Source organism: Aureobasidium namibiae (assembly GCF_000721765.1).
Source record: "Aureobasidium namibiae CBS 147.97 unplaced genomic scaffold scaffold_17, whole genome shotgun sequence".
Classification (NCBI taxonomy): domain Eukaryota; kingdom Fungi; phylum Ascomycota; class Dothideomycetes; order Dothideales; family Saccotheciaceae; genus Aureobasidium; species Aureobasidium namibiae.
Window position 1 is genome coordinate 207,557 of NW_013581192.1, and position 21,937 is coordinate 229,493.

At 53.0% G+C, this 21,937-nt stretch overlaps 10 protein-coding genes across 10 annotated transcripts; 3 read left to right on the forward strand and 7 right to left on the reverse strand.

The window, feature by feature from the left end:
* Nucleotides 1-1,554: 1,554 nt before the first annotated feature.
* On the forward strand, nt 1,555-1,956 carry M436DRAFT_54055 (uncharacterized protein; the record flags this gene model as incomplete). Its single annotated transcript, XM_013568830.1, has 1 exon — nt 1,555-1,956. The coding sequence occupies one exon, from the start codon at nt 1,555-1,557 to the stop codon at nt 1,954-1,956; it is 402 nt and encodes a 133-aa protein (XP_013424284.1).
* A 938-nt stretch (nt 1,957-2,894) lies between these two features.
* M436DRAFT_54364 (WD repeat-containing protein) lies at nt 2,895-4,542 on the reverse strand (the record flags this gene model as incomplete). The annotated part of the gene is made up of 2 exons (XM_013568885.1): nt 2,895-3,114; nt 3,188-4,542. The coding sequence occupies 2 exons, from the start codon at nt 4,540-4,542 to the stop codon at nt 2,895-2,897; spliced, it is 1,575 nt and encodes a 524-aa protein (XP_013424339.1).
* Nucleotides 4,543-4,850: 308 nt separating this feature from the next.
* M436DRAFT_54210 (uncharacterized protein) lies at nt 4,851-6,254 on the forward strand (the record flags this gene model as incomplete). Its single annotated transcript, XM_013568857.1, has 1 exon — nt 4,851-6,254. One exon carries the CDS (start codon nt 4,851-4,853, stop codon nt 6,252-6,254), a length of 1,404 nt encoding a protein of 467 aa, XP_013424311.1.
* Nucleotides 6,255-6,618: 364 nt separating this feature from the next.
* Nucleotides 6,619-8,316, reverse strand: M436DRAFT_84746 (uncharacterized protein; the record flags this gene model as incomplete). The annotated part of the gene is made up of 1 exon (XM_013568975.1): nt 6,619-8,316. One exon carries the CDS (start codon nt 8,314-8,316, stop codon nt 6,619-6,621), a length of 1,698 nt encoding a protein of 565 aa, XP_013424429.1.
* A 486-nt stretch (nt 8,317-8,802) lies between these two features.
* Nucleotides 8,803-10,326, reverse strand: M436DRAFT_54488 (uncharacterized protein; the record flags this gene model as incomplete). Its single annotated transcript, XM_013568901.1, has 1 exon — nt 8,803-10,326. The coding sequence occupies one exon, from the start codon at nt 10,324-10,326 to the stop codon at nt 8,803-8,805; it is 1,524 nt and encodes a 507-aa protein (XP_013424355.1).
* A 901-nt stretch (nt 10,327-11,227) lies between these two features.
* Nucleotides 11,228-12,532, forward strand: M436DRAFT_75472 (uncharacterized protein; the record flags this gene model as incomplete). Its single annotated transcript, XM_013568976.1, has 1 exon — nt 11,228-12,532. The coding sequence occupies one exon, from the start codon at nt 11,228-11,230 to the stop codon at nt 12,530-12,532; it is 1,305 nt and encodes a 434-aa protein (XP_013424430.1).
* A 147-nt stretch (nt 12,533-12,679) lies between these two features.
* M436DRAFT_54300 (Phosphoribosylaminoimidazole carboxylase) lies at nt 12,680-14,413 on the reverse strand (the record flags this gene model as incomplete). The annotated part of the gene is made up of 1 exon (XM_013568875.1): nt 12,680-14,413. One exon carries the CDS (start codon nt 14,411-14,413, stop codon nt 12,680-12,682), a length of 1,734 nt encoding a protein of 577 aa, XP_013424329.1.
* A 555-nt stretch (nt 14,414-14,968) lies between these two features.
* On the reverse strand, nt 14,969-16,145 carry M436DRAFT_75474 (ribosomal protein L18e; the record flags this gene model as incomplete). Its single annotated transcript, XM_013568977.1, has 4 exons — nt 14,969-15,046; nt 15,108-15,490; nt 15,687-15,785; nt 16,130-16,145. 4 exons carry the CDS (start codon nt 16,143-16,145, stop codon nt 14,969-14,971), a joined length of 576 nt encoding a protein of 191 aa, XP_013424431.1.
* Nucleotides 16,146-16,892: 747 nt separating this feature from the next.
* M436DRAFT_54419 (putative mitochondrial Hsp70 chaperone) lies at nt 16,893-18,964 on the reverse strand (the record flags this gene model as incomplete). The annotated part of the gene is made up of 2 exons (XM_013568892.1): nt 16,893-18,878; nt 18,938-18,964. 2 exons carry the CDS (start codon nt 18,962-18,964, stop codon nt 16,893-16,895), a joined length of 2,013 nt encoding a protein of 670 aa, XP_013424346.1.
* A 711-nt stretch (nt 18,965-19,675) lies between these two features.
* On the reverse strand, nt 19,676-21,868 carry M436DRAFT_54253 (uncharacterized protein; the record flags this gene model as incomplete). The annotated part of the gene is made up of 2 exons (XM_013568868.1): nt 19,676-20,195; nt 20,298-21,868. Coding segments are annotated over 2 exons (2,091 nt in total), but the record flags the coding sequence as incomplete, so codon positions are not given.
* Nucleotides 21,869-21,937: the final 69 nt, after the last annotated feature.

Consider the following 21,937-nt stretch of genomic DNA (forward strand, 5'->3'; position numbering starts at 1 on the left):
CAACGTGAAAGTGAATCGCGCTTTCCTTCTTTACCGCACACCTCATCGCCATCATCACTACGCCAGCGCTTGTCAGCTGCCGATCTCTGGGCGCACATCACTTTCACTTTCACTCTCATTAATAAACCGGGCACAATCGACAACACCATCATCATGAGCCAACCAGCCGGCGCGCCGCAAGCGGCCTCGGCCTATCCTCCTGACATGATCCGTCCAGAGAAGATCGCAGGCATTCCCATGCTCTCTGCTGAGAGCAAAGTCACATACACTGAAGGTCTGACTAAACTGTGGACCGCACTGGAAGCCAATCCACGTGGCAGCGAGACACACAACAAGGCAACTGCGAAGATCAAGGAAGTGTCGCGAGAGATTATGCGCCACATTACCCACTGGAAGGCCAACAATCAGAATCAGCAGCAGCGAGCGCAATCTCAAGCTCAGGTTGCGCAGCTGCCCAACCAACAACAACAACAACAACAACAACAACAAGCACAAGCGCAACAGCAACAGCAACAGCAGCAGGCGCAACCCACTCCTCAGCAGCAGCCCATGCCGCAACAGCAGCCTCAGCAACCAACAATGTCGAACCCTCCGCAGCAACAGCAATCGCAGCAGCAGCAACAACAACACCATCCTCAACCGCCACAACAGCAAATATCACAGCAGCAGCAGCAACAGCAGCAGCAGCAGCAGCAGGCCCCCCAAGTGCCGGGTAATTTTCCTCTCGGCCCACAAGCAAAGGCCTTCCTCGGCGGCTTCAAGGTCTTTCCTCCTACCAATATCATCCCCAATACTCCGGACTACGAAAACTACAAGAGGCGTGTTATGGGCAGCCTGACTAGATTAGTCACCATGCAGGAGAGCAGCGTCAGTCGATTCCAGCAGACACATGAGAAGATCTCGCAGCTAGAGGCCGCTGGGCAGACGGCAACCCCAGATCTGGTATCCTCAAGAGAAGCCGCCAGAATCGGTGTTCAGGATGCTAAGAGCAAAATCGATAACGTCCGCAACGATAATGAGAAGAATCGTCTGGCTTGGGCTGAGAAGTCAAAGGCACCGCAGCAAAATAATTCGCAGACTCCCATGCCCCAACAGCAGGTCGCCTCGCCTTACAATCAGACAGCCCAGGCCAACAACTCTGGCCAGGCTATGAGCCCTGCACCCGCCAACCCCTACCACCAGCAACAAGCGAATGTTCCTATTCATCCTCAGCAGCAACAGCAGCAGCAGCAGCCCCAACAGCCTATCGCTCGCCCTCCTAACCAACAGCAGCCCTACCAGTCACCCGCTCCCCAAGGTCAACCTCAAGCCCTCTCACACGCCGACGCCATCAACCAAGCCCAGCGCAATTATTCGCAGCAAGGAGGTCAGGGTACGCCCACGTCCCAGGCAGGCAACCAAGCTTTCAACCACACTCAACAGACTGCTCTCAATGTCGGCAATCCCAAATTCCCCATTCCTAAGAATCTGCCAACCTCGGGCACTCACAACCCTGTGCCGCTTGGTCCTGCTCGCCCCACCTTCGGTGGTCCCAGCAACGGTGCTCCTGGTATGATGGGTCAGCCTGCTGTGCAAAAGACACCTCACTTCATTCTTGAAGGAGAAGGAGACCGCGTGCTGAGCAAGAAAAAGCTGGACGAACTGGTCAGACAAGTCACAGGCGGCGGTGAAGGCGACAACCTTACTCCCGATGTCGAAGAATCCGTCCTCACTCTGGCCGATGACTTTGTGGACAGCGTCATCACTGCTGCCTGCCGCCTGGCCAAGATCAGACCTAACTCGACTCTCGATATTCGCGATATTCAGATCATCCTCGAGCGTAACTACAACATTCGTGTCCCTGGTTATTCTTTGGATGAAGTCCGTACTGTGCGCAAGTTCCAACCAGCACCTGGATGGACGCAAAAGATGAATGCCGTGCAGGCCGCCAAGGTCATGGGAAAGAACGATGCATAGAGTGCTTTCGTCTCCAACCCAAGACAGAGAGTGCGAGCACCAGTACTAAGAAAGAGAAAGGCACCTTCCTGATGATGATGAATCAACGAGGTCACAAAACTTTTGCTTTTCAGCGAGGAGTTCTGGGAATGGGAGAAATTGATATTTTGATTGATGGTACACATAACGGAAAGAGGGAATGGATCTCTCGATCGCTGAGATGCTCGAAAGAGCCATTAAGGAGAGATAGGGGCAAATCATGGTTATCCTTCACAGCATCGATGTATCATGAGAATTGTTATCGTTGCTCGAACCACGATTTTTCATCTCTGTGACCATGTGTCACATCCTTTCTCGCATAGTGAAAGGCAGGCAGGCATGCATGCATGCATGTGTACTCTGCACTGTTCTTTCTTCTTTTTTCTCTGCGCACGAGAAATATTCTTGGAAGCAGGGTGCTACTATCAACACGGGCTTCAGAAAACTTTTTTGTCACTTTTCTGCCTCTTGGACTTATGATTCTGTCTCTGACTTGATATTGATCCGATTTGAGAGTCTAGCGGTCATGATGCGATGTACGTTTAAAGTAAGATCTGTGGTTGTGGATGAGATATCCTCATTCAGGGTATTTGACCTCCTTGACATCGAAGCTTCACACTCAGACGGCTTGGTTAGTGACAGGACTTGGTGCAAGCCAAACACAGAATGAGAAGGATCACATATTCCATGACGTACAGTATCACAAGATAAAAGGATTCGATGCGAGTCTTCATTGGTCATGCATTTTCAAGTCAAAAAGTCCTCGAGGTGAAAAAATGCCACACACTACGCTCACAAAAGAAGAATCAAATCTCCAAAGAGTCCCCAGCCAGCCACCCATTTCGGCTCCCAAAGATGCAAAAATGCACAAAACCTTTTATCATTCCATCTCCTTTTGCTGTTTTTGAACGGAAAACTCCTCACATCCACAAGCACAGTTTACCACTAGCAGTACCCGCAGCGATCCAATCCTTACTCTGGTGGAATTGTGCAACACTGGGTACGGCAGTGATACCCTCACCCCCCAACTGAGCAAGTTGCTGTCCATTCGATGCGTAGACGTCTACAAATCTATTCATGTTTCCGATGACGAAGCGTTGGATGTTGTCGGCGGGTTGGAGTTGCCATTGTGCGCGAAGACTGTGTTACACGTAAGTACTTTGATTCTTTCGAGGATGAGAGGAATAAGGGGAAAAGAGGAGGGAAAACATACATGGTGACCCAGCGGCCGGTCTGGTTGTTATGGGGTATTATGGTCGTGGGAGTCATTTGTTCGTCACTCAGCTCTGTACCAGCAGATAATGTACCCACACTGCTGAAGTCGTAGATTTTTACCGTATCGTCATAACTCGCTGTGGCGATCTGGCCTGCAGAATTGAAGGCTGCGTGCGAAACACTCAATCTGCTCTCGTGAGATCCAATCTCTAATGGTGCTTTGTCGTCTGCATCCCCCTTTATCATTCTCAGGTCCCAGAGACGTAGATAACGATCTAGCGATGCAGTAGCGAAGACATGGGGGTGCGCGGGATTGAGACTGAATCCACCTATCTTCTTTTCTGACAAGGCGAAGATGTCGGTGCCATTGCCTGGTTTGGACCTCGTATCGTGACGGCCAAAGTTCCCGTTCAGGGTGCTGAAGAAGAGGGTATGGGGGTCGAATTGCGACATCTCGACACCACTCAGGGGTTCATCGTCGTCTTTTGAGATTGGCGCATAGGCTTCTACAGCTACACCTTTTTGAAGGTCGAGTTTGCGGATCGAGCTGTCGTAACTTGCAGAGTACAGAGCGTTGGGGTCGTGGGGCGAGAATTGGAAGGCGGAGATTGTGCGAGTGTGGATCTTGAGGGTGGTGATTGAGGGTTTGGCTTCTTCTTCGTCGTCGGATTCATCGTCGTCTTCGTTTTTGACGGCAGGGGTGGGTTGTTGGGAGGCGTCGAAGAGACCTAAGCTTCCTAGCTTGTCTCCGGCAAAGACGAGAGCTTTGTCGGTCGTTGGATGGAAGCCTAACGAGTAGATTCGCTCGGGAGTGATTTTGATCTGACTTGGTGCAAAGCCTTGCCACAACTCGAGATTGCTCATGCGTTCTCTCAGCTCCTTCAGCTCCTTGTCGGTGGTTTCCTTGACGTCTTGGGCGCTGAATGTTCGTTCGCCTGGGTTGGCGGGTCCAACGAGTCGGAGGAAGTTGCCACTCTGATCCCAGTCCTTTCCTGCTACGACGACATCTGAGAAGCGTAGATCCTCAGAGACGCGTTGTCGTTTGGCTCGCTCGGCTTGAGCCAGCAACTCGGACTCTTCCTCTGCTTTCCTCTTTGCAACCTCGCTGTCTGCAACAATGCCCTTCAGACGACTCGATGTTCTTCTCGGCTGGACCTCGTCTTTGATCTTTTGAACAGGCGTTTTCTTCTTTTTGGCAGACTTGTCGGGAGTAGGACGCGAGGCTTTCTTTGGCGCGATACCAGCAGATGCGGCTTCGAGTTGCAATTGACGCAGCAAAGCCTGGTTCTTTGCTATGTTTTCCTGTCGTTGCAGTTCATATTCGCTGAGTTCGGTGGCAGATTTCTTGGGCATAATGATGTTCTGAGGTTGATGACGGTAGATTGTGACTTTGGCAGCCTTTGAGAAATCGAGGGAGACGCGAAGCGTGTCAATGACGTGCAAATCGGTCTTTTGTCATGGCGAAATGCCGATCGCAAGCACTTTTGTTCGACAAGTCGATTGGGAAAGTGCTATATCACACTCGGGACCGTTCTCGCGAGACAAGCATACAACAAGCCTGCTGGACAGGTTCAAAACTACACCAAGGAGCTTGATACCAGGGATTGCCGCCGTCGCCTCATAATTTTCCATTCTCGGAACCAGATTGTACATCACAAGACATGTCTGGATGCGCGAATGCCGGTCAAGCTCTCACTAGAGGCTTGAAGCTGCACGCATCCAGGTCCGCATATACGCTGCCCTTCCTATACCAAACGCCAACACTGCGCCGCTACTATAGCGCACTACAAGACCTGGCCAAAGAGAACGCCCCAAAGACCGCCCCGAACCTCAGAATACCGAGACCACCTCGAGAGCCCGAACCCGCCACTCCAAGCAGAGAAGACAAGCCAGAATACGAAGAATATGTCCCCTTCGACACTCCTGGAGCCGAAGAATCAGCCGTCGTTCAAACCACCATCCAAGGAGAGTCTCTGACAGGCACAGAGCGCAACGCCTTCGCCAAACTCGAGGCTCTAGGAACCGCTCCCACACGTCGGGCCGCCAGAATAAGAAAACCATCAACCGAGAAAGACAGCTTTGAAAATCTGGACGACGTGCTCAACCAAGCAATCACCGCCATCGAAATCAGCGAAGCCGCCGAACACAAACGAGAGCGCAAAGCCCCTTACAAAAAACCAAAGAGGTCCGAATACGACAACCTCAATCTGGTCTCGTCCGCTGCAGAACCGGAAAAGCCCGATAAAGCAGCACAAGACGAGTCCGATTCCGCACATCTCAACCTCCAAGACAGCCTCACTCTGAAATCTCTCCACAGAGCAACAACCGACACCGCCCTCTGGTCCATCCTCGAAACCCGTCTGTTTTCCCAAATCGCCTTGCTTCACTTGGACAGCTCAGCCCCTACCTCCTCCTCCTCCTCCTCCTCCTCAGCAACAATATCCCCCGAGCGCCGCCATTTCCTCCTCCAAATCTTTCCTCTGCGTCTCGTCTCCGCAGCCTCATTGCTCCGAAACAACTTTCCAAACTCCAACCTCATTCTCGCCATCTTGCCTCGTGTAAAGCAGTTGGGAGAGTCAGCTTACGCGCTAGCCACCTCTCCAGACCTCTACAACCAACTCCTCGCCTTCCAATTCCGCAAATTCGCAGATGTGGACGCTTGCAATGACCTACTGCAGGAAATGGACGATAACGTCGTCGAACCCTCTTTCTCCACCTTGCGAGTGCTAGACTACATGCTTCAGTTCCGGCAGGACAGCATCGAAAAGAATCTCCTCGGTTCCAACGTGAGATCCCTCTTCACAACGGAAAAATACCGCAGAGAATTTGCGATATTGGAGAGGTGGAGGAGCAAGGTCGAGCAGAGTTTGGCCGAGCAGCAGAGCAGATTGCAGAGAAATGCTGACAATGAAGAGATGAGATTGAGAGAAGAGCAGGAGGAACAAGGTCCCATTCGCTACATCGACACGCTGGACAAAAAGGACAATGCCGAGAGAGCGCAGCTCAGGGAAAAAGGTGATTACAGGGAAGCGCAGAAGTACAAGTTTGACAAGTTGATCGAGTAGGGAGGTTTGGTCTCAAGAGAGGCTGTTTTCTTGTAGCGTAATCTACGATGGTCGATAAAAAACAGTTTCGACTTTGTTCACATGAACACAAGAGGACGTCAATCTTTGTCTGCGTCGTGAGATATCGTTCTAATGTTCTGTGGTCTTTGCCAAGGTTCTAGGTTGGAAGCTGTCGTATAATGTGAAGGAAAAGAGGAGATGAGAACGTGGACAGAGCTGAGAGATGGAAGCAAAAAGATGAACGCAAAATGCCAATGCGAACATGATATGCGTGAAGCAACACAACCCAAACCCACAAAGAGAAAAAAAAAACGAAAAATGTGACGCCAGGTCTCGCCTTGAGTACATAGTATATGCTCGATACTCAAACCTCACCCCAACCACCCAAGACACCCTCGCCAGTGCTTCCAACGCTGACCACACTGCCAGTGCTGCTCGGGAAGTCCCAATAGCGGCGAGAGCCTCCAGAGCGAGTACGCTTGGTACTCTGGCTTGCACAGCTGCTGCTCTGCGCACGTCGATGCATCAGTGTGTGCAACAGCACACTCTCTCGTCTACGTTGTGCCGACACCGAGGCTGCATGAGACACTAGCGGATGATGTCGTCTGATAAGGTCAGCTCGACGACGTGACTCTGGAGAAGTGCCTAGAGCAGAAGCTGTGGCGGCAGCGTTGCTGGAAGACGCCCAGTCTGCTGGCAGAATGCTCTGTGACGACGGTTGTGGTATGGATTGTGATTCGGCAAGAGAGGGCGATGGCGGACGTGATGTGAAACGGCTGCGGAGGTATCGAAACACCACTCCGATGTCCAAGTCGCGCTCCCAATACTCAGCCTCTTTGTCTTTGTCCTGGGATGGCACCTGGTCTTGGGCCTCTGCTTGAGGTTGTTCTGGGATGCCCCATAGGGAAGTGTCTGCCTCAGCAGCAGGTGAGACAGGAGGATGTACGAAAGTAGGTGCGAAGAGAGGAGCAAAGTTGGAGTCAGAGGCGTCCACAGAGTGAGCAGTTGTGGATGACGGTGGGATCTGCCGTGGCTGTGATGGCGCAGACTGGTCGACCTGATAAGGCGTGTAGGTACTGAACGTGCGATCTTGTCGATCGTTTTCAGCGAGTTGGTTAGCAAGTATACCAAGCTCCTTCGCAATTCTGCTCAGAAGCCGGTTCTCCCACGCTCTGTCTTGATGTGCAGAAAAGACGTCAGTCAAGAGAGACTGCTGAGTCGGCGTTGTTTGGGCTTCTGGAGCGAGTTCCTCGCCAAATATGACGGACAGAGTGGTATCGTCTAGGCCCATCAGATCCTTGATGACTCTACGAGTGACTCGCTGCCAGAATGATTCGGTCTCTGGATCTGCAGTTTGCGCGGCAGTCAAAGCAGCACGCGAAGCGATTGATAGCCTTCTTTTCCGTCTGCGCGTCTCCTTCTCGATCTCGTCCAGCACGGCACGACTCTGTTCCAAACGCCACTTCTCAACACGTAGTCGTCTCTCATCCTGTTTGTCCGTCTCGTGTTCTTCTAGGGCGTCAAACTTGCGTTGTACACTGCTGCGTCTTCGCTGGGTTCGGCGTCGGTTCGATGGATTATATCTCTCAAACTGCCATAGTTGTTCTTGGACATTGTCGTTGTTGTGGTAGAGTGCGGGGAAGGAGCCCAAGCCATCATGGTTGGGAAGCACCGCACCACCACTCTGGTCAAGAGAGAAGGATGGGTGGAAGGTATGTAGGCCGTCGTCTAGACTGTCCAACTCTTCGTCGTCGTCTTGGTCAACGTCTGTACCCTGGCAGGTGCCTTGCCCATCGTCGTTGGTCTCCCTTTGGTCCGAACGGTCGCCAGTCTCGAGAGAAGCAAAGTCGGAGAATGCAGGTGCTGGTTGAATGTGCGAGGTTTGCGATGTGTAAGAGGTCCAGGATGGTTCGTGTTCGAGTTGTGGTGAGAAGAGGATCCACTCTTGCGACTCGTCTACACGGCCGTGATGTGTGGCGTCGGGGACGTTCGCCAGAGAGTGTGGGATGGATGCTGGTCGCTGGATCTGACGCCGCTGCTGTAGCGGCTGTTGAAATGCCATGTTCGATCGATGATTGTGCGTGGTATAGGATGGAGGCTCGGGCTCCTCTCAGGGGAAAGGGATGCAAGCAACGTGTGCTCTTGCAGTTGATGTTGGTTGTGGCTCGTCCAGTATGCGCTGTCGATCCTGGGGTAGGTATTGCTTCTTATCCGCCGTTTATTGATGTACAGACAACGCCATCAGCATTCGGTCATTCCTAGCGTAAAAACAGCAAAGAAAGATGAGAGATTGCTGTAAGAACATGAAAAATCATGCCCGTCGACTCATGCACCTGCCCAACAAGTCACGATTCGCTGCTGAGCCCATGGCACCATTCCTGCCTGTTTCCTCGTGAGCATTGTGACGCACTAGCCACAGCCTAATCGCCTTAGCGTCAGATAACATCGCAACCTTGATAAGTTTGATTCCGCTCCGCTATCGCCGCCCTGCAAAGGGTACAGTACTGAGATACACCGACATGTCGCTGGAAAAAACCTGAAACATGCGTCATGTCCATTGTCTTATGCCCGCCCGTCCATCTTCCCGTCCACCAACTTGCTCTGTCTGCTCTGGAACCTCTACATCATCCCCTATCATTTCCTCCCCGGGCAACCTCTTCTCTCCATCGTCGCTGCCCTCCTCGTCTCCAAGCCAGTGTTTGATTATGCACTGTGCTTGCATACGCTGACAGACCTTCTTGCGACCCAAATTCTTATATCTGGGTCCGAGTGGCCCACTGACATAGTGATATTGTCCCCATAATCGGTACTGTCTCTTGTCGCTCATGGGGTAGATTTTGTCTCCCCAGTGACCCCTGAAATTGAACCAACTAACCGGTGCATACGGTGTCTGTGCCGATGACTTCAAGTGCCGAGATGTGTAGTTGTACACATACGCGTGGTGGTTCAGATTTGGATCCCACAGTGGTCCTTTGTCGGTCTGGTCGTGCAACAGACCCCACGGCAATACGTACGGGTGTAATCCTGGCGTTGCGTAGATTGCGTGTGTGCCTGTCGCACTGTAGATGACTGGTCGCTTCCCATACTTTTCGATTGCGTGGTATGCGTATGCTTCTCCTGCTCCGTGTTCCGAGATGTATACTGCTTCAGGTGTACCGTTTCGGAATCTGACCATCGAGTGCTCCCAATCTCCCACATGATTGCCGAACCGTATGTTTAGTACCTTATTTCCAAGGTTGTAACTGTAAAAGTAGAACCAGAATGCGTCGACTATCCCATCTTCCTTGGGAACGACTATCAGCACTGCCGGCGCAGAGCTGTGTCCTCCTCGTTCTTCCAACCTGTCTGACGACTTGCGACGATCCTCAGGACCATGTCTGCCAACATCGTTCCAACGTTTCTCACCCTGCACCTGTTCTTTTCGGAGTGACGGGTTCTTCAAAACTCGATCGGAATGTTGGTCAAAGATGCCCTCAGGGCCTCTGGGTATGTTTGAACTTCCACCCAGCCAATCGGGGCGCTCTTCCACGTTATCCTCACTTTTCAGATATGCGAAATGACCGAATTCATTGAGTTCGTCGAGATTGTCAAGGGTTCTGTCGTTCTCCATGCTTCGTATGAGAGTATAGTTTGCGTATGGAGATGTATGAACAAGATGTTCAGCAATATCACATGGCCAGAACTGCTCTCCTGAGAACAAATGGACATACGGCGTGTAATCGTAGACATACTGGGGAATCTTCCGTGAGATATGTTCTTCTTTCGACCAGGTCTCTGGTCTTTCGAAGCCACTAGTCCAGAAAGACGAGGCACCTGGCAATGTATTTGGTAGGATTTGCGACAGCGGTTGTTGCTGATTCGAATGTGAGTACTGGTAGAGCGAGTCCTTGCCACCCGAGTCCGTTGTCTCGCAATTGCTCAACCATCGACAGGTCTGTCTGTTGGCCCATGACAGAGAAGACTCAGTCCAGCTGGGGGTTTCTCTCTGAGTGGCAACATGGCCGGCCTGGCCAAAATATGGATGTGCTGATGTCAGCGTTAAGCCGCATAGTATAGCGGGCACAACAGCCATAGGCTGAATCCAGCTTCTACGCATTACAGCCTTTGCGGTGGTAGTGTTGGTGGAGTGAGCCCGAGGGGTTTGTTCCGGGACATGGGAAGAGGCGGGTTCGCCGCGTAAGAAAGTGGCAGCAGTGCAGTGTAGAAGAGAAGATGAGAAAGTAGTGCAAGATGGTTGATGATCAAGGTCGCCGTTAGAAGCAGCTGATTCCACTGTCATCCGGATGCACGGGTCAGCAAAAGTCCGTATAGGTAATCACATGCTACAAATAGACAGAGTCATAGGCATAGTTCAAGTGATTTGTGTTTGAGCGGACACAAGTGTCAAAAAGTAAGCTCCAAGCAAGGGAAGGGAACGCGTCAGCCATGGAAAGACAAGCAATGCCGCTGCAACTTGGACATGCGGATGCATGAGACACAGCGCCTAGACAACGCACGCATAACCCGGAAACACGAGGGCAATATGTCGACAGCAACACGTACTCGATGGTGTCGCAACGAGGGGCGCAACTTGGCACTCAGGGACTCGTCGGATGCGTCGGGATATAAAGTATGCGGGGTGATGACGATGAGCAAGCTTCTAGAATTGAGCAAGCCACTTGTCGCGCCAACAGTTGTCTGTGGGATAGATGCAAGAGGATGGGAAGAGACGGCGAGGATAAGACGGGTCAAAGAAGCAGGATCCAAGGCAACAATGCTATGTCCAGTGGATGAATGCTGGGAAGTGATCATCGTCATTGTCGGTCAATAGCTGAAGCCCGGAAGGCGCTAGCATGTGCTTCCGAGTCCCGGCCCATCGGCTTTTGCGCTGTTTGAGGATTATTGCATTCACTCGAGCCTCACGCTCGAAGCTGCCACCCACATACTCCATCATGAGCGTGTCAACATACTAAGTATGCCATCTCTCCGGAATCATGGCAAGCACAAACACGGCAGACTCGGAGGATGAGTCCGAGTGGGAGTACGAGTACGACACGACTGCGACCGACGACTTTTATCTGACTCTCGACTTGACAACCCACATCCCACCTGCGCTTGCTAGGGACAGGCGCACCAAGGCTCAGAAGTCAAACACCCGCGGCTCGAACAAGAGTCTTGCCAATGCACCTGGCGCTGCTGACTCCGGTACCAAGGATGTTGCGCTTCAAGATGGCAATCGAGACTCAGCCGACACACCGGCCGAGCGCATGCAGATTGTCGGACTGCACGACAGGAACCCAATCATCTCCTACAACAACTCCATCTACTCGTGTCAATGGGCTACCGATCTAGCCACTCAGATCTTTCTCACACCCCCGCCGACCGACTTCGATCCCGACCACCCAGCCCTTCGATCGACCCCTTCCTTCGATGTTCTAGGTATGAGTGCTGCGAGACTTGTCGCCATACCAGCCAGTATTCAACCTCGAGAAACCGCTCCGCCGGCCGTCATAAGAGCCGCGTATGCAGGTCCAGAGACTACATACACAACAGCAGAAGGCGACGTGATCGAACACACCACAGCCCAAGGCTTGCGTATCGGCCTGCCCTCTACCGCAAGTGCCCAGCGAACAAGTCAGGCAAAGTTTTTGGAAACGCTGTCGGCTATGAAAGCGCGTCGCGGTGACCAGGATGCCGTGCCTGTCACAAACATCAAGGTCTATCACCCGCCAGAAGGCTGGGAGGAAGAGCGTGCAGACTACATCGAGAAGGAGAGCGCGCGTAGCAAAAAGGACAAAGCAGAGGCAGCCGCCCGTGCAAAGAGGGAGAAGGCTGAACAAACAGCTCGACTCACCAGGCTAAATCGACGTCCCGCATACGCTCGGCCAGACCCAGACCAGGAGATCGAGGAAGATGAAGGAGGCAGTGGAGAAGAAAACGAGGACGATGCAAACAAGAATGCGGATGCTGATGGCAACAAGCTAGTCACACGCAAGAGAAGAACACTGGCTCGTGGTGGTGCCCGAGGAGGTGCACCCAGCGGTAAAAGGTTGCGCCAGAGCTTGGGTCTGCCCGAAGCCAGACGTGATGCGAGACCAAAAGGTCGGCCACGCAAGAAGAGAAAAGTGGATGTGCAACCTGAAGCAACTGCCGAGGAGGCCAACGAAGATACTCCTGTTGCAGGACCCAGTCGTGACGGTACGAGCACTCAGGCAGAAGCCGAGCAAGAGGATACAAACATGGCTGAAGGTGGTGCCACTCGAGGCGACGATGATGGTGTAGAGGACGTTGATGATTGATAGCCTTTTTCTTATTTGCTTTCAATGATACCACAAATGCGATACCTTGCAAGCACGGGAAAATGACAACCATACTTTTCATTCTTTGCTCAGAAATGACAAATCTACATAATCTCAATTCTGTTTCGTATACATCAATCTTCCATTCTACTTCTTAGCACCGTGCCATTGCTCATACACAGCATCCCAGCCCTGCTCATTCATGGCACGCTCGCGCTCCATGACCTCAGCAGTAGAGTTGTCAGCATACTCGACGAGCGCCTTCTGGATGCTAGCCTCCTTCAAGCCAATGATTCTGGCAGCCAACAAAGCAGCATTGGTGCTGTTGTTGGTGCCCACAGTAGCTACGGGCACACCACGAGGCATGTTGAGAATACTGAGAACACTGTCTGTGCCATCGCCAATGGTGGGCTTGACAGGGACACCGATGACAGGGATAGCGGTGTGCGAGGCAGCCATACCGGGAAGGTGAGCAGCGCCGCCTGCTGCGGCAATGATGACCTGGATGCCACGGGGCATGGCGCCATGCACGTACTCGCCCATCCAGTCGGGGGTGCGGTGGGCAGAGGTGATGTGGGTCTCGAAAGGAATGTTGAGTTTTTTGAGGATGGCAATGCCGGCTTGGAGGACGGGCATGTCGCTGAAAGAGCCCATGATGACGCCTACCATGGCGTTTTGGGCTTGACCGGCACCACTGGCGGCGGAGGAGGCAGAGGCTGGTGCGCTCTTCTTGCCGCGGATCTCGTCGGTGATGTCCAGAAGGGGTTGCATGGCCTTCTCGGCTTCGCGCATGCTGGGTGCTGTGAGAGTCATGTGGCCCATCTTTCTGCCGGGGCGAGCATCACCCTTGCCGTACAGGTGGATTGAAGCACCGACACCAGCAGCGATAGAACGCTCGGCGATTTGAACGGCAGAGTCAGGTGTGGAAGCACCAAGGATGTTGAGCATGATCGAGGGTTCTCTGATGCGCAGCTCGTGTTGCTGAATAGGAATGTCCAAGATGGAACGCAGGTGAGCATCGTACTGCGAGACAGGGCACGCTTCGATAGTGTAGTGACCAGAGTTGTGAGGTCTGGGAGCAATCTCGTTGATCAATAGACTGTCGTCATCGAGCAAGAACATCTCAACACCGAACACACCCTTGCCCCAGAAGCAAGCAACAGCCTTCTTAGCCAGCTCCTGAGCCTGCTCAAGCACCTTCTTGGAGACATTGCGTGCGGGAGCATATACGAGCTTGCAAATGCTGTCCTCGTGGATGGTCTCGACAGTAGGGTAAGCCAGAACACCATCCTTGGTCTTGACAACCATGACTGCCAATTCAGCCTTGAAGTTGGCCCACTTCTCAGCGTACAGAGGACGGCTTCCAAGAGCCTTCAAAGCAGCGTCAAAGTCGGTGGATGACTTGACTGGGAAGTTTCCACGTCCATCGTAGGCCTCTGTACGTGATTTGAGCATGAAGGGGAAGCCGATCTGCTCGCCAACCTTTTGCAGATCCTCGTTGGTAGCTCCGGCCAGAGGAATAGATTGAGCGGTAGCGACATTGTACTCCTGAAGGTGCTCCTTTTGGGCGTACTTGTCCTGGATCATGCGAATGGTCTTCCAGCTGGGCTCCACAGCGACCCGAGATGAAATCTTTTCCAGAATCTGAGTGTCTACATGCTCGATCTCAACAGTGACGACATCGCAAGTTTTTGATAATTTTTCAATGGCTTCCGGGTCCTTGAACGATCCTTCGAAGTGGCCTTCATGGCTGCTGATTTGCTTTGCGGGTGACTTTGCTGCGTCCAGAATGTTGACTTGAATGTTGAGGCGGTTCGCAGCCTCGACGAACATGCGGCCCAATTGGCCACCTCCAAGCAGACCTACGACTTTCTTGTCCATGTTTGTGTGATTGGGTATAATTATAGATAGATATAAGCGGGTAAAAGAGGAGGTTGCGTAGTGTTTGTTCTACGTGAATGTTTTAATGCCAAGAACTATGACTGCTAAAGTCAAATTCTTCTTTTCTGCTTGCGGTTTGTGTTTGCAAAGCAGCCGGAAGACGAGTCAAAACATCAAATTGAACATACACATCATCGGTCACGAAAACGAAGAAACACCTGAATGGCCAAGTCTGGACGAGTAAGAGCTGGATATTTTCTGATGGACAAATTGGCAGGAGTAAAAGTGCCTCGATCGATAATGACATGGACGGACAGACTCTTGAAGCATGGGGACAGCAGTGTTGCAGTCACGTCGTGAAATATTGCCATTTGATCGTTGTTGTTCCTTTTTGCGAAAACGGCGCTTTTTTTGTAACACCAACCAATTTGTCCCGGAAGATGCTTGAATTCGCTAGCAAAGAGAATCTCATCATGTCTCGCCGCATGACTGATATCACCCAGAGATAGCCATTTTGAACCCCATGAATACCCCGATCCCAAGTGTGTAAATTGCTTACACCTTGAAACCCTTCGAGCGTCTGCGACCACGGGCACGCTCGAACTTGCGACCCTTGCTCTCGACGTAAGGCTTCTGCAAAGGCTGTTAGTATACGTGTACATCCAGATTGTGTGCTGTTCGCGATTTGACGTGCCTTGTGAGAGTGGGGACCGAAGCCGAAGTGCTTGACGGCCTCACGGGCGTTCTTGGGGCCACGGAGGAGGAGGGTGTTGGCACCGGTAGGGGCGCGCATGGCCAACTGATCGATGGTCAGGGCCTCGCCACCAGCGGCGACAATGCGGGCGCGGGCAGTGGCGGTGTAGCGGAGGGCAGCGATCGAGAGCTTGGGGAGCTCAAGGAGACGGTTGTCGTCAGTGACGGTGCCGACCAAGACGATGGTCTTGCCCTCGTGAGCCTTGCTGGAGTGCTTGTTGGCAGCAGTGGCAACGATCTTGGAGAGGGACATGGGAGGGCGGTTGATCTTGCTCATGTACAGACGGCGGAGAACAGTGGCGTTGAACTTGCTGTCGGTACGGCCTTTGCGCAAAAAAATGTCAGCCCTGCGCACTTGCAGATTTTGTTGCAGCCATTGCGGGCGCGCGTCTTCAAGCACCGCAGCAGCAGCCAGAGTCGTTCTTTTTCTGCCTTTGTCTCAATGCTGGCACAGTCGGCTGCTGGCGGTGCAGAATGGGCGTTCGCGTGGATGGCTGTCTTCGGGGAGGGGGATTCTTACGGGTCAAGAATCTGTAGAGCTTGACCAGCAGAGCGGTGTAAGGGTTCTCCGACTTGGGAGCCTTGCGGTGGCCCGAACGGACGTGGTGGTGGTCAAGATCTGTAGGTAGGCAGAGGTTAGTTCTTGTCAAGAAGGTGTCGTAGCATAGACAAAGGACTTGCCAATTCCCATTTTTGCTAATCGACCGGGAGTATGGTTGTCGGAATAGTCGTCTCGTCGTCTCGTCCAAGTGGAAAGAGCGACGCTGCAAAATCCAAACTGCGTGGTGCGTGGTTGCGGCCCGAGCGTCGCGTTAACGAGTTTGCCGAAACTTAGCCGCCAAGGGCCTTTGCCTCGACTCGATCCTCCTTTGTGCAAGCAGTGAACAATTTATGGGACTATCGATTGAAGAAATCACTGATTGGAAGGTGTGCTACATCCTGTCACTCTCACCCGTCTCGAACCATGGTTTTCGAGCATGATATTTCTGTGTTATCAATGATGATGGTTGTTCATTCCATCTCTTTTGATCTCGACAGACTTGTGAAAGAAGATTGGGAAGCAAGTGGTACCAGGCGGCCAAACAGAAGGCCAGATGGTTGTTGTCGCCTTGGAAGACTCCCTCGCTCCTACCTGCTCTGAACTGCCTGGGATGACTGACTAGACAATGCCGGCGACTCCACAGCATTTACCTCGTCACGACACGCAACATAGCTAGGCACAAGATCACAGCATAATCAGTAAAGAGTGTGGGTTGAGAGAAGAGATTGATCGTTCATATGCTTTTTGTTACAACAAAGAGTCAAAAGAGTTATGACTTCCTTTCGTGAACCGCATCCTCAAGAAAGAAAAACGTAAGAATGATGTGTTGGTGAAAAAAAGAAAAAGACGCTCAAATAAACAGAATCTAAAAGTACAAACATCACATAAGGCCGTAATGAACAAGCCTCAAACATCCCACCGTATCATCAAACTCCGTTTTTGTGCCTTCCCTTTTCCTTGAGAGCGATTTTACAGAAAAGTACAGCGGGTGATAAGACAAGGCGTTAGACTCGTCCGGTGGAGGAGAGACGTTCGCGAAGAGAAATGGTCGTGAAGATGGCGGACCAGGCGGGTGGGAGAGAGAGGAAATATGTATACAGAAAAGTCGGGGGGTATCAGGAGGTCGAAGCAATTGCCTCGGATCCAAAGAGGCGCGAGAGGAATGAGATGTCAAAAACCTCGAATTTAAGGCTTCTGCTCACCCTCGGGCTTCTGCTCACCCTCGCCGGAGGACTCCTGCTTCTGCTCGGAGCGGGCACGGTGCATCTTGTCGAACAGAGTAAGGGAGGCGGACTGGAGCTCGTCGGTCTTGGCCTTGAGGTCCTCGGCGGAGGCGGTACCCTCACCAGTCTGGTTCTGGGCAACGAACTCACGGAGGCTGGCAATCTTCTCCTTGATCTGCTCAGCCTCGGCCTTGTCGAGACGGTCCTCGAACTCCTTAAGAGCCTTCTCGGTGTCGTTGAGGACGCTGTCGGCCTTGTTGGCGGCTTCGATGGCCTGCTTGCGCTCCTTGTCAGCGGCGCCGTACTTCTCGGCGTCATTGACCATGGACTCGATCTCAGAGTCGCTCAGACCGGAACCTGAGGCGATGGTGATAGACTGGTCCTTGCCGGTAGACTTGTCGGAGGCGTGAACGTGAACAATTGAGTCGGCGTCAATGTCGAAGGTGACCTCGATCTGGGGAACACCACGGTGGGCAGGGGGGATGCCAACAAGCTGGAAGTTTCCGAGGAGCTTGTTGTCACGGACGAGCTCACGCTCACCCTGGTAAACCTTGATCTCGACGGCGGACTGGAAGTCAGCAGCAGTGGAGAAGACCTGGGACTTCTTGGTGGGGATGGTGGTGTTGCGGTTGATCAGACGGGTGAAGACACCGCCAAGGGTCTCAATACCAAGGGAAAGAGGAGTGACATCGAGAAGGAGGACATCAGTGACCTCACCAGAGAGAACGGCACCCTGGATGGCGGCACCAATGGCGACGGCCTCATCAGGGTTGACAGACTTGGCGGGGTCGCGGCCGAAGATGCTCTTGACCGAAGTGGTGACCTTGGGCATACGGGTCATACCACCGACGAGGATAACCTCCTGGATGTCCTTGGCGGACATGTTGGCGTCCTTGAGGGCCTTGCGGACGGGCTCAACGGTGCGGTCGATCAGGGGACCGACGAGCTTCTCAAGCTCGGCACGGGTCATCTTGCTGTTGATGTGCTTGGGGCCTGAGGCGTCGGCAGTGATGAAGGGAAGGTTGATGTCAGTCTGGGGAGCAGACGAAAGCTCGATCTTGGCCTTCTCGGCGGCCTCACGGATACGCTGGATGGCCATACGGTCACCGGAAAGGTCGATGCCCTGCTCGTTCTTGAATTGCTGGACGAGGTGGCGGACGAGAGTGATATCGAAGTCCTCACCACCAAGGTGGGTGTCACCGTTGGTCGACTTGACCTCGAAGACACCGCTCTGGATCTCGAGGATGGAAACATCGAAGGTACCACCACCAAGATCGTAGACGGCAATGACGCGGTCGCTCTCCTTCTCGAGACCGTAGGCAAGGGCGGCAGCAGTGGGCTCGTTGACGACACGGAGGACGTTAAGACCAGAGATCTGACCGGCGTCCTTGGTGGCCTGTCTCTGCTGGTCGTTGAAGTAGGCGGGGACGGTGACAACGGCGTTCTTGCAGTTCTTGCCAAGGAAGGCCTCAGCGGTCTCCTTCATCTTTCCAAGGACGAAACCACCAATCTGCGAGGGCGAGTACTTCTGGCCCTGAGCCTCGAGCCAGGCATCGCCGTTGGTGTGCTGGACAATCTTGTAGGGAACCTGGGCCAAGTCGCGCTGGACCTCAGCATCCTTGAACTTGCGACCGATCAAACGCTTGGTGGCGAAGAGAGTGTTCTCTGGGTTGACGACGGCCTGACGCTTGGCGGCAATACCGACCAGGCGCTCACCCTCCTTGGTGAAACCGACGACCGAAGGAGTGGTTCTGGCACCCTCGCTGTTCTCAATGATTCTGGGAGCGGAACCCTCCATGACGGCGACGGCCGAGTTGGTGGTACCGAGATCGATACCAATGACCTGGCCCTTGACCTTCTCCTCACCGCCATCGGCGTATCCTCTTCTGAGCGAAGGGGCGACGGCGGATCTGAAGACGGGGGCGCGGACTGAAGGAGTGGCGCGAAGCTGTAGTCAGGTCAGTATGGAGCTCATGCAGCTGTAGAAGCTGTCGCATATGGACTTACGCCTCTGGCAAGTCTTTGTGACAGCATTGTGATGTGATTAGAGCGGAAAACCAGAACGCGACAAGAGGAAATAGGGTATCTTGAGCAACAAACAAAACTTGCTCTAGAAGGCTATGGAGATGGAGATGGCGAGGTTAATAAGTGGTGGAGCAGCAAGAGGAAGTCATGGCGTCGTCGCTCGAGGAATTTTGTCCTTAGCGTCGAATCCCCGGCCCCGGCATCCTCCGCCACGCCCATCGAACATGCTGGAATCCACTCACAACTCCTCCCGATATCGTGCCCGCCCCACGAACCTCCTCTCTACACCTGTTGTTCGCTCCGACACATGGCCGTTTGCCTCTACCAGTGCTTTGTCTTTGCCTCGCTATTGACTCATACCACTGGCCACCGGTCGCTGGTCTCCGGCCTCGAACCTTTGCTGCGTCTGTCGCCTCTTGTGGGATAGCTTGCTTTGCCTCGGCTAGCACGCAAAAGCAGGTCCTTGCTCAGGTCGACCGCTTCCATCATCTATCCATCACTGGCTCATCATGTCTTGGTCCAAGGAATGTCATGTTCATTATGTACACGAAATTGATTACAAAGGGCAAGAGAAGATGCATGCCACCATTGCCACCAAGTGGCAGCATCCCATGCGCCAGCAATGCCTAGAATCCCCAATGCTGTCAGCGCTATAGTGCGCCATGTGCTCAACCCCATTCTTTATGCGCCGTGAAACCTCATCCTGTTCGTATCTGTTCGTTATTTCATCTCCACTGCTGGAAACATCATTCTCAGCTTGACCTGCAAGTCGATTTCGAATATTCCCTCCTCGCACGCTGCCCACAACTTGCGCCCGTCGTGGCTAATAGCCAGGCCTGCCGTTCTAACCCCTATCGTAGCTTCGCGACCCGTTCTGCGCATCAGCATCTCGTACCCGTCATGGAAGGCTGTAGGCCGAGTTGACGTGAAACCACGCAGTGAGGTTAGTGTATCGTACAAGCTCTGCGCCGCATTTGTTCCGTTCTCAAACTCCCGTCGTAGTCCGCGTAACCGCTCACGCTGTGAAGCCATTCGGCGAAGCTGTTCTGTACGCACCATAGCCTCCCGCTCACGGGACTGTCGCGTACTGGCGTCTATTGATCGAGGTGATTCGAATAGCGGTCCGCGGGCCAACGTCATGGCGTTGGATATGGTACGCCAAGGGTTGTCCTCTTCCGTCTCGGCCCTGGTGGTAGTAGTCGTTGCTCGTGTTGCATGTGGAGGTATGGTTGCAGCAGAACTCGTCAGTGTAGGAATTCCTCCTGCTCCAGGACGACGAACTATCGTGCCGCGATCCGATGTGAATGTCGATGAAGCCTCGCGTTCTCTGTCACGGAGCAACAAATACTCTTGTATCGAGTGGAGAGGTGGCAATGTGTTGTCACCCGTAGCCCGATCTCTCTCTCGTGGCTCTGCCGCATCCCGCTGTGATGTCCGCGATAGTTCTGGGAAGGCTGCGTAAGGATCGTTGTGGTTGACCAAGACGTCGCTGAATGGGCGAGAGGTTTCGCTAGATCGCATAGTGGCCGAGGTGCGACTGCTGTTGTGTGCACTGAATAGACCAGCGCTGGTGTAGTTGATCGAACGAGGAGTACTTCCTTGAGTGCGAGCTTCTTCGCGTTGTCTAGTTGTCCGAAGCGCTTCAAGAATCTGTTGCTCGTGTGCTGTAAGGCCTCGAGGGTCGTCTTCGTTTGCCGAGTAGCGCAGAGTCGGGACTGTTGTACGGGCACTCTCCGAAAGGTACTGTTCACGCTCTCGAGCCTGTAGAAACTCTGTAGCAAAGCTACCCTGCTCAATGGGGTCTCGTGTCTCGCGATAGCGGTTCAGAATCTCTTGCTGCAAATCCTCTAGATGGTCACCCTCAGCTAGATCCTCCGACACAATATCTTCGAGTTCGATCTTCTTTAAACCCTCTTCGTCCAATTTTAGCTCTATCACTTGTTTAGTCTTGAGTCCAGTACGTAAGTCGCCAATGCACACCCGGCCTTGATCTTCGGCCCAGATCAGCAAGTCCCATGGTTCAGGAGAGAAGATCATGGATCTGACAGCACCAGGATGAAGGGCGGCAACGATGTTGGGTCTTGTAGACGGGATTGTTGCGACAATGGCGTCTTCTGCCTCATCGGAAGCACACTGCGCAAATATTTCCATATCTAACACAGTGATATAGCCGCCTTCAGAACCCAGAGCTGCCAAGCTGCCATTAGGCGACCACGCAGTTGTGAAATAGCCCGGCTGGGACGTTGGATCACCAGCGCGAAGGTGGACAATGTGTGCTAGATCCCAGGTAACGTTTGTCGTGTTCAGGCGATTGTGAGGCTTCGGAATTTGCGGAGGAGGCTGTGAGAGTGTGCGTGTATAGAAGAAGGCCTGGTTGGAGTCGCCAACAGCGACGAGAGTGGTGCCATCAGGAGATATGGAAGCGTGATTCATGGGGAAAGGCAGATCCAGAACACAGGTTTCCAGGGCTTGGGGTAGAGAGTAGACGCGAACAGTCTTGTCGTTGTTGGTCAAGACAGCAACAACATCGTAGAGGTGTGTTTCGGCATCGTGGATCTGGTGGATGGAAATAGAGTTGACGATTTCTTCGCCTATACGTTCGAGCTTGACGTTGGCGGCTCTCGGAGGGCCCCTTTGAGGTTGCCATTGGTCCAGCGGCAATGGCGCGTCTACATGTACAGAGCGGAGCGGAGATGAGCCCTCTAGCTTGATGGCGGCAAAGTGGCCATCCTCTTCGCCTCCTATGCAAATCCAGCCAAAGCCAGAAGCGGTACATCGGGCCTCGAATGGTAGTGTGGCGAGATGTTTGCGCTTCCGCGAGAGGGTGTTGAGGTGGTAGACTTGGTTCCCGCTGGCGTAGTAGATGTCGTCCTTGTCAGGCGATGATATATAATGTCGCAACTGCCAGTGCCTAATACACTCGAATCAGATCCAACTCTTGTGTGTTTGCCTCTGCTGGACTCACGAGACAGGAATCTTGAC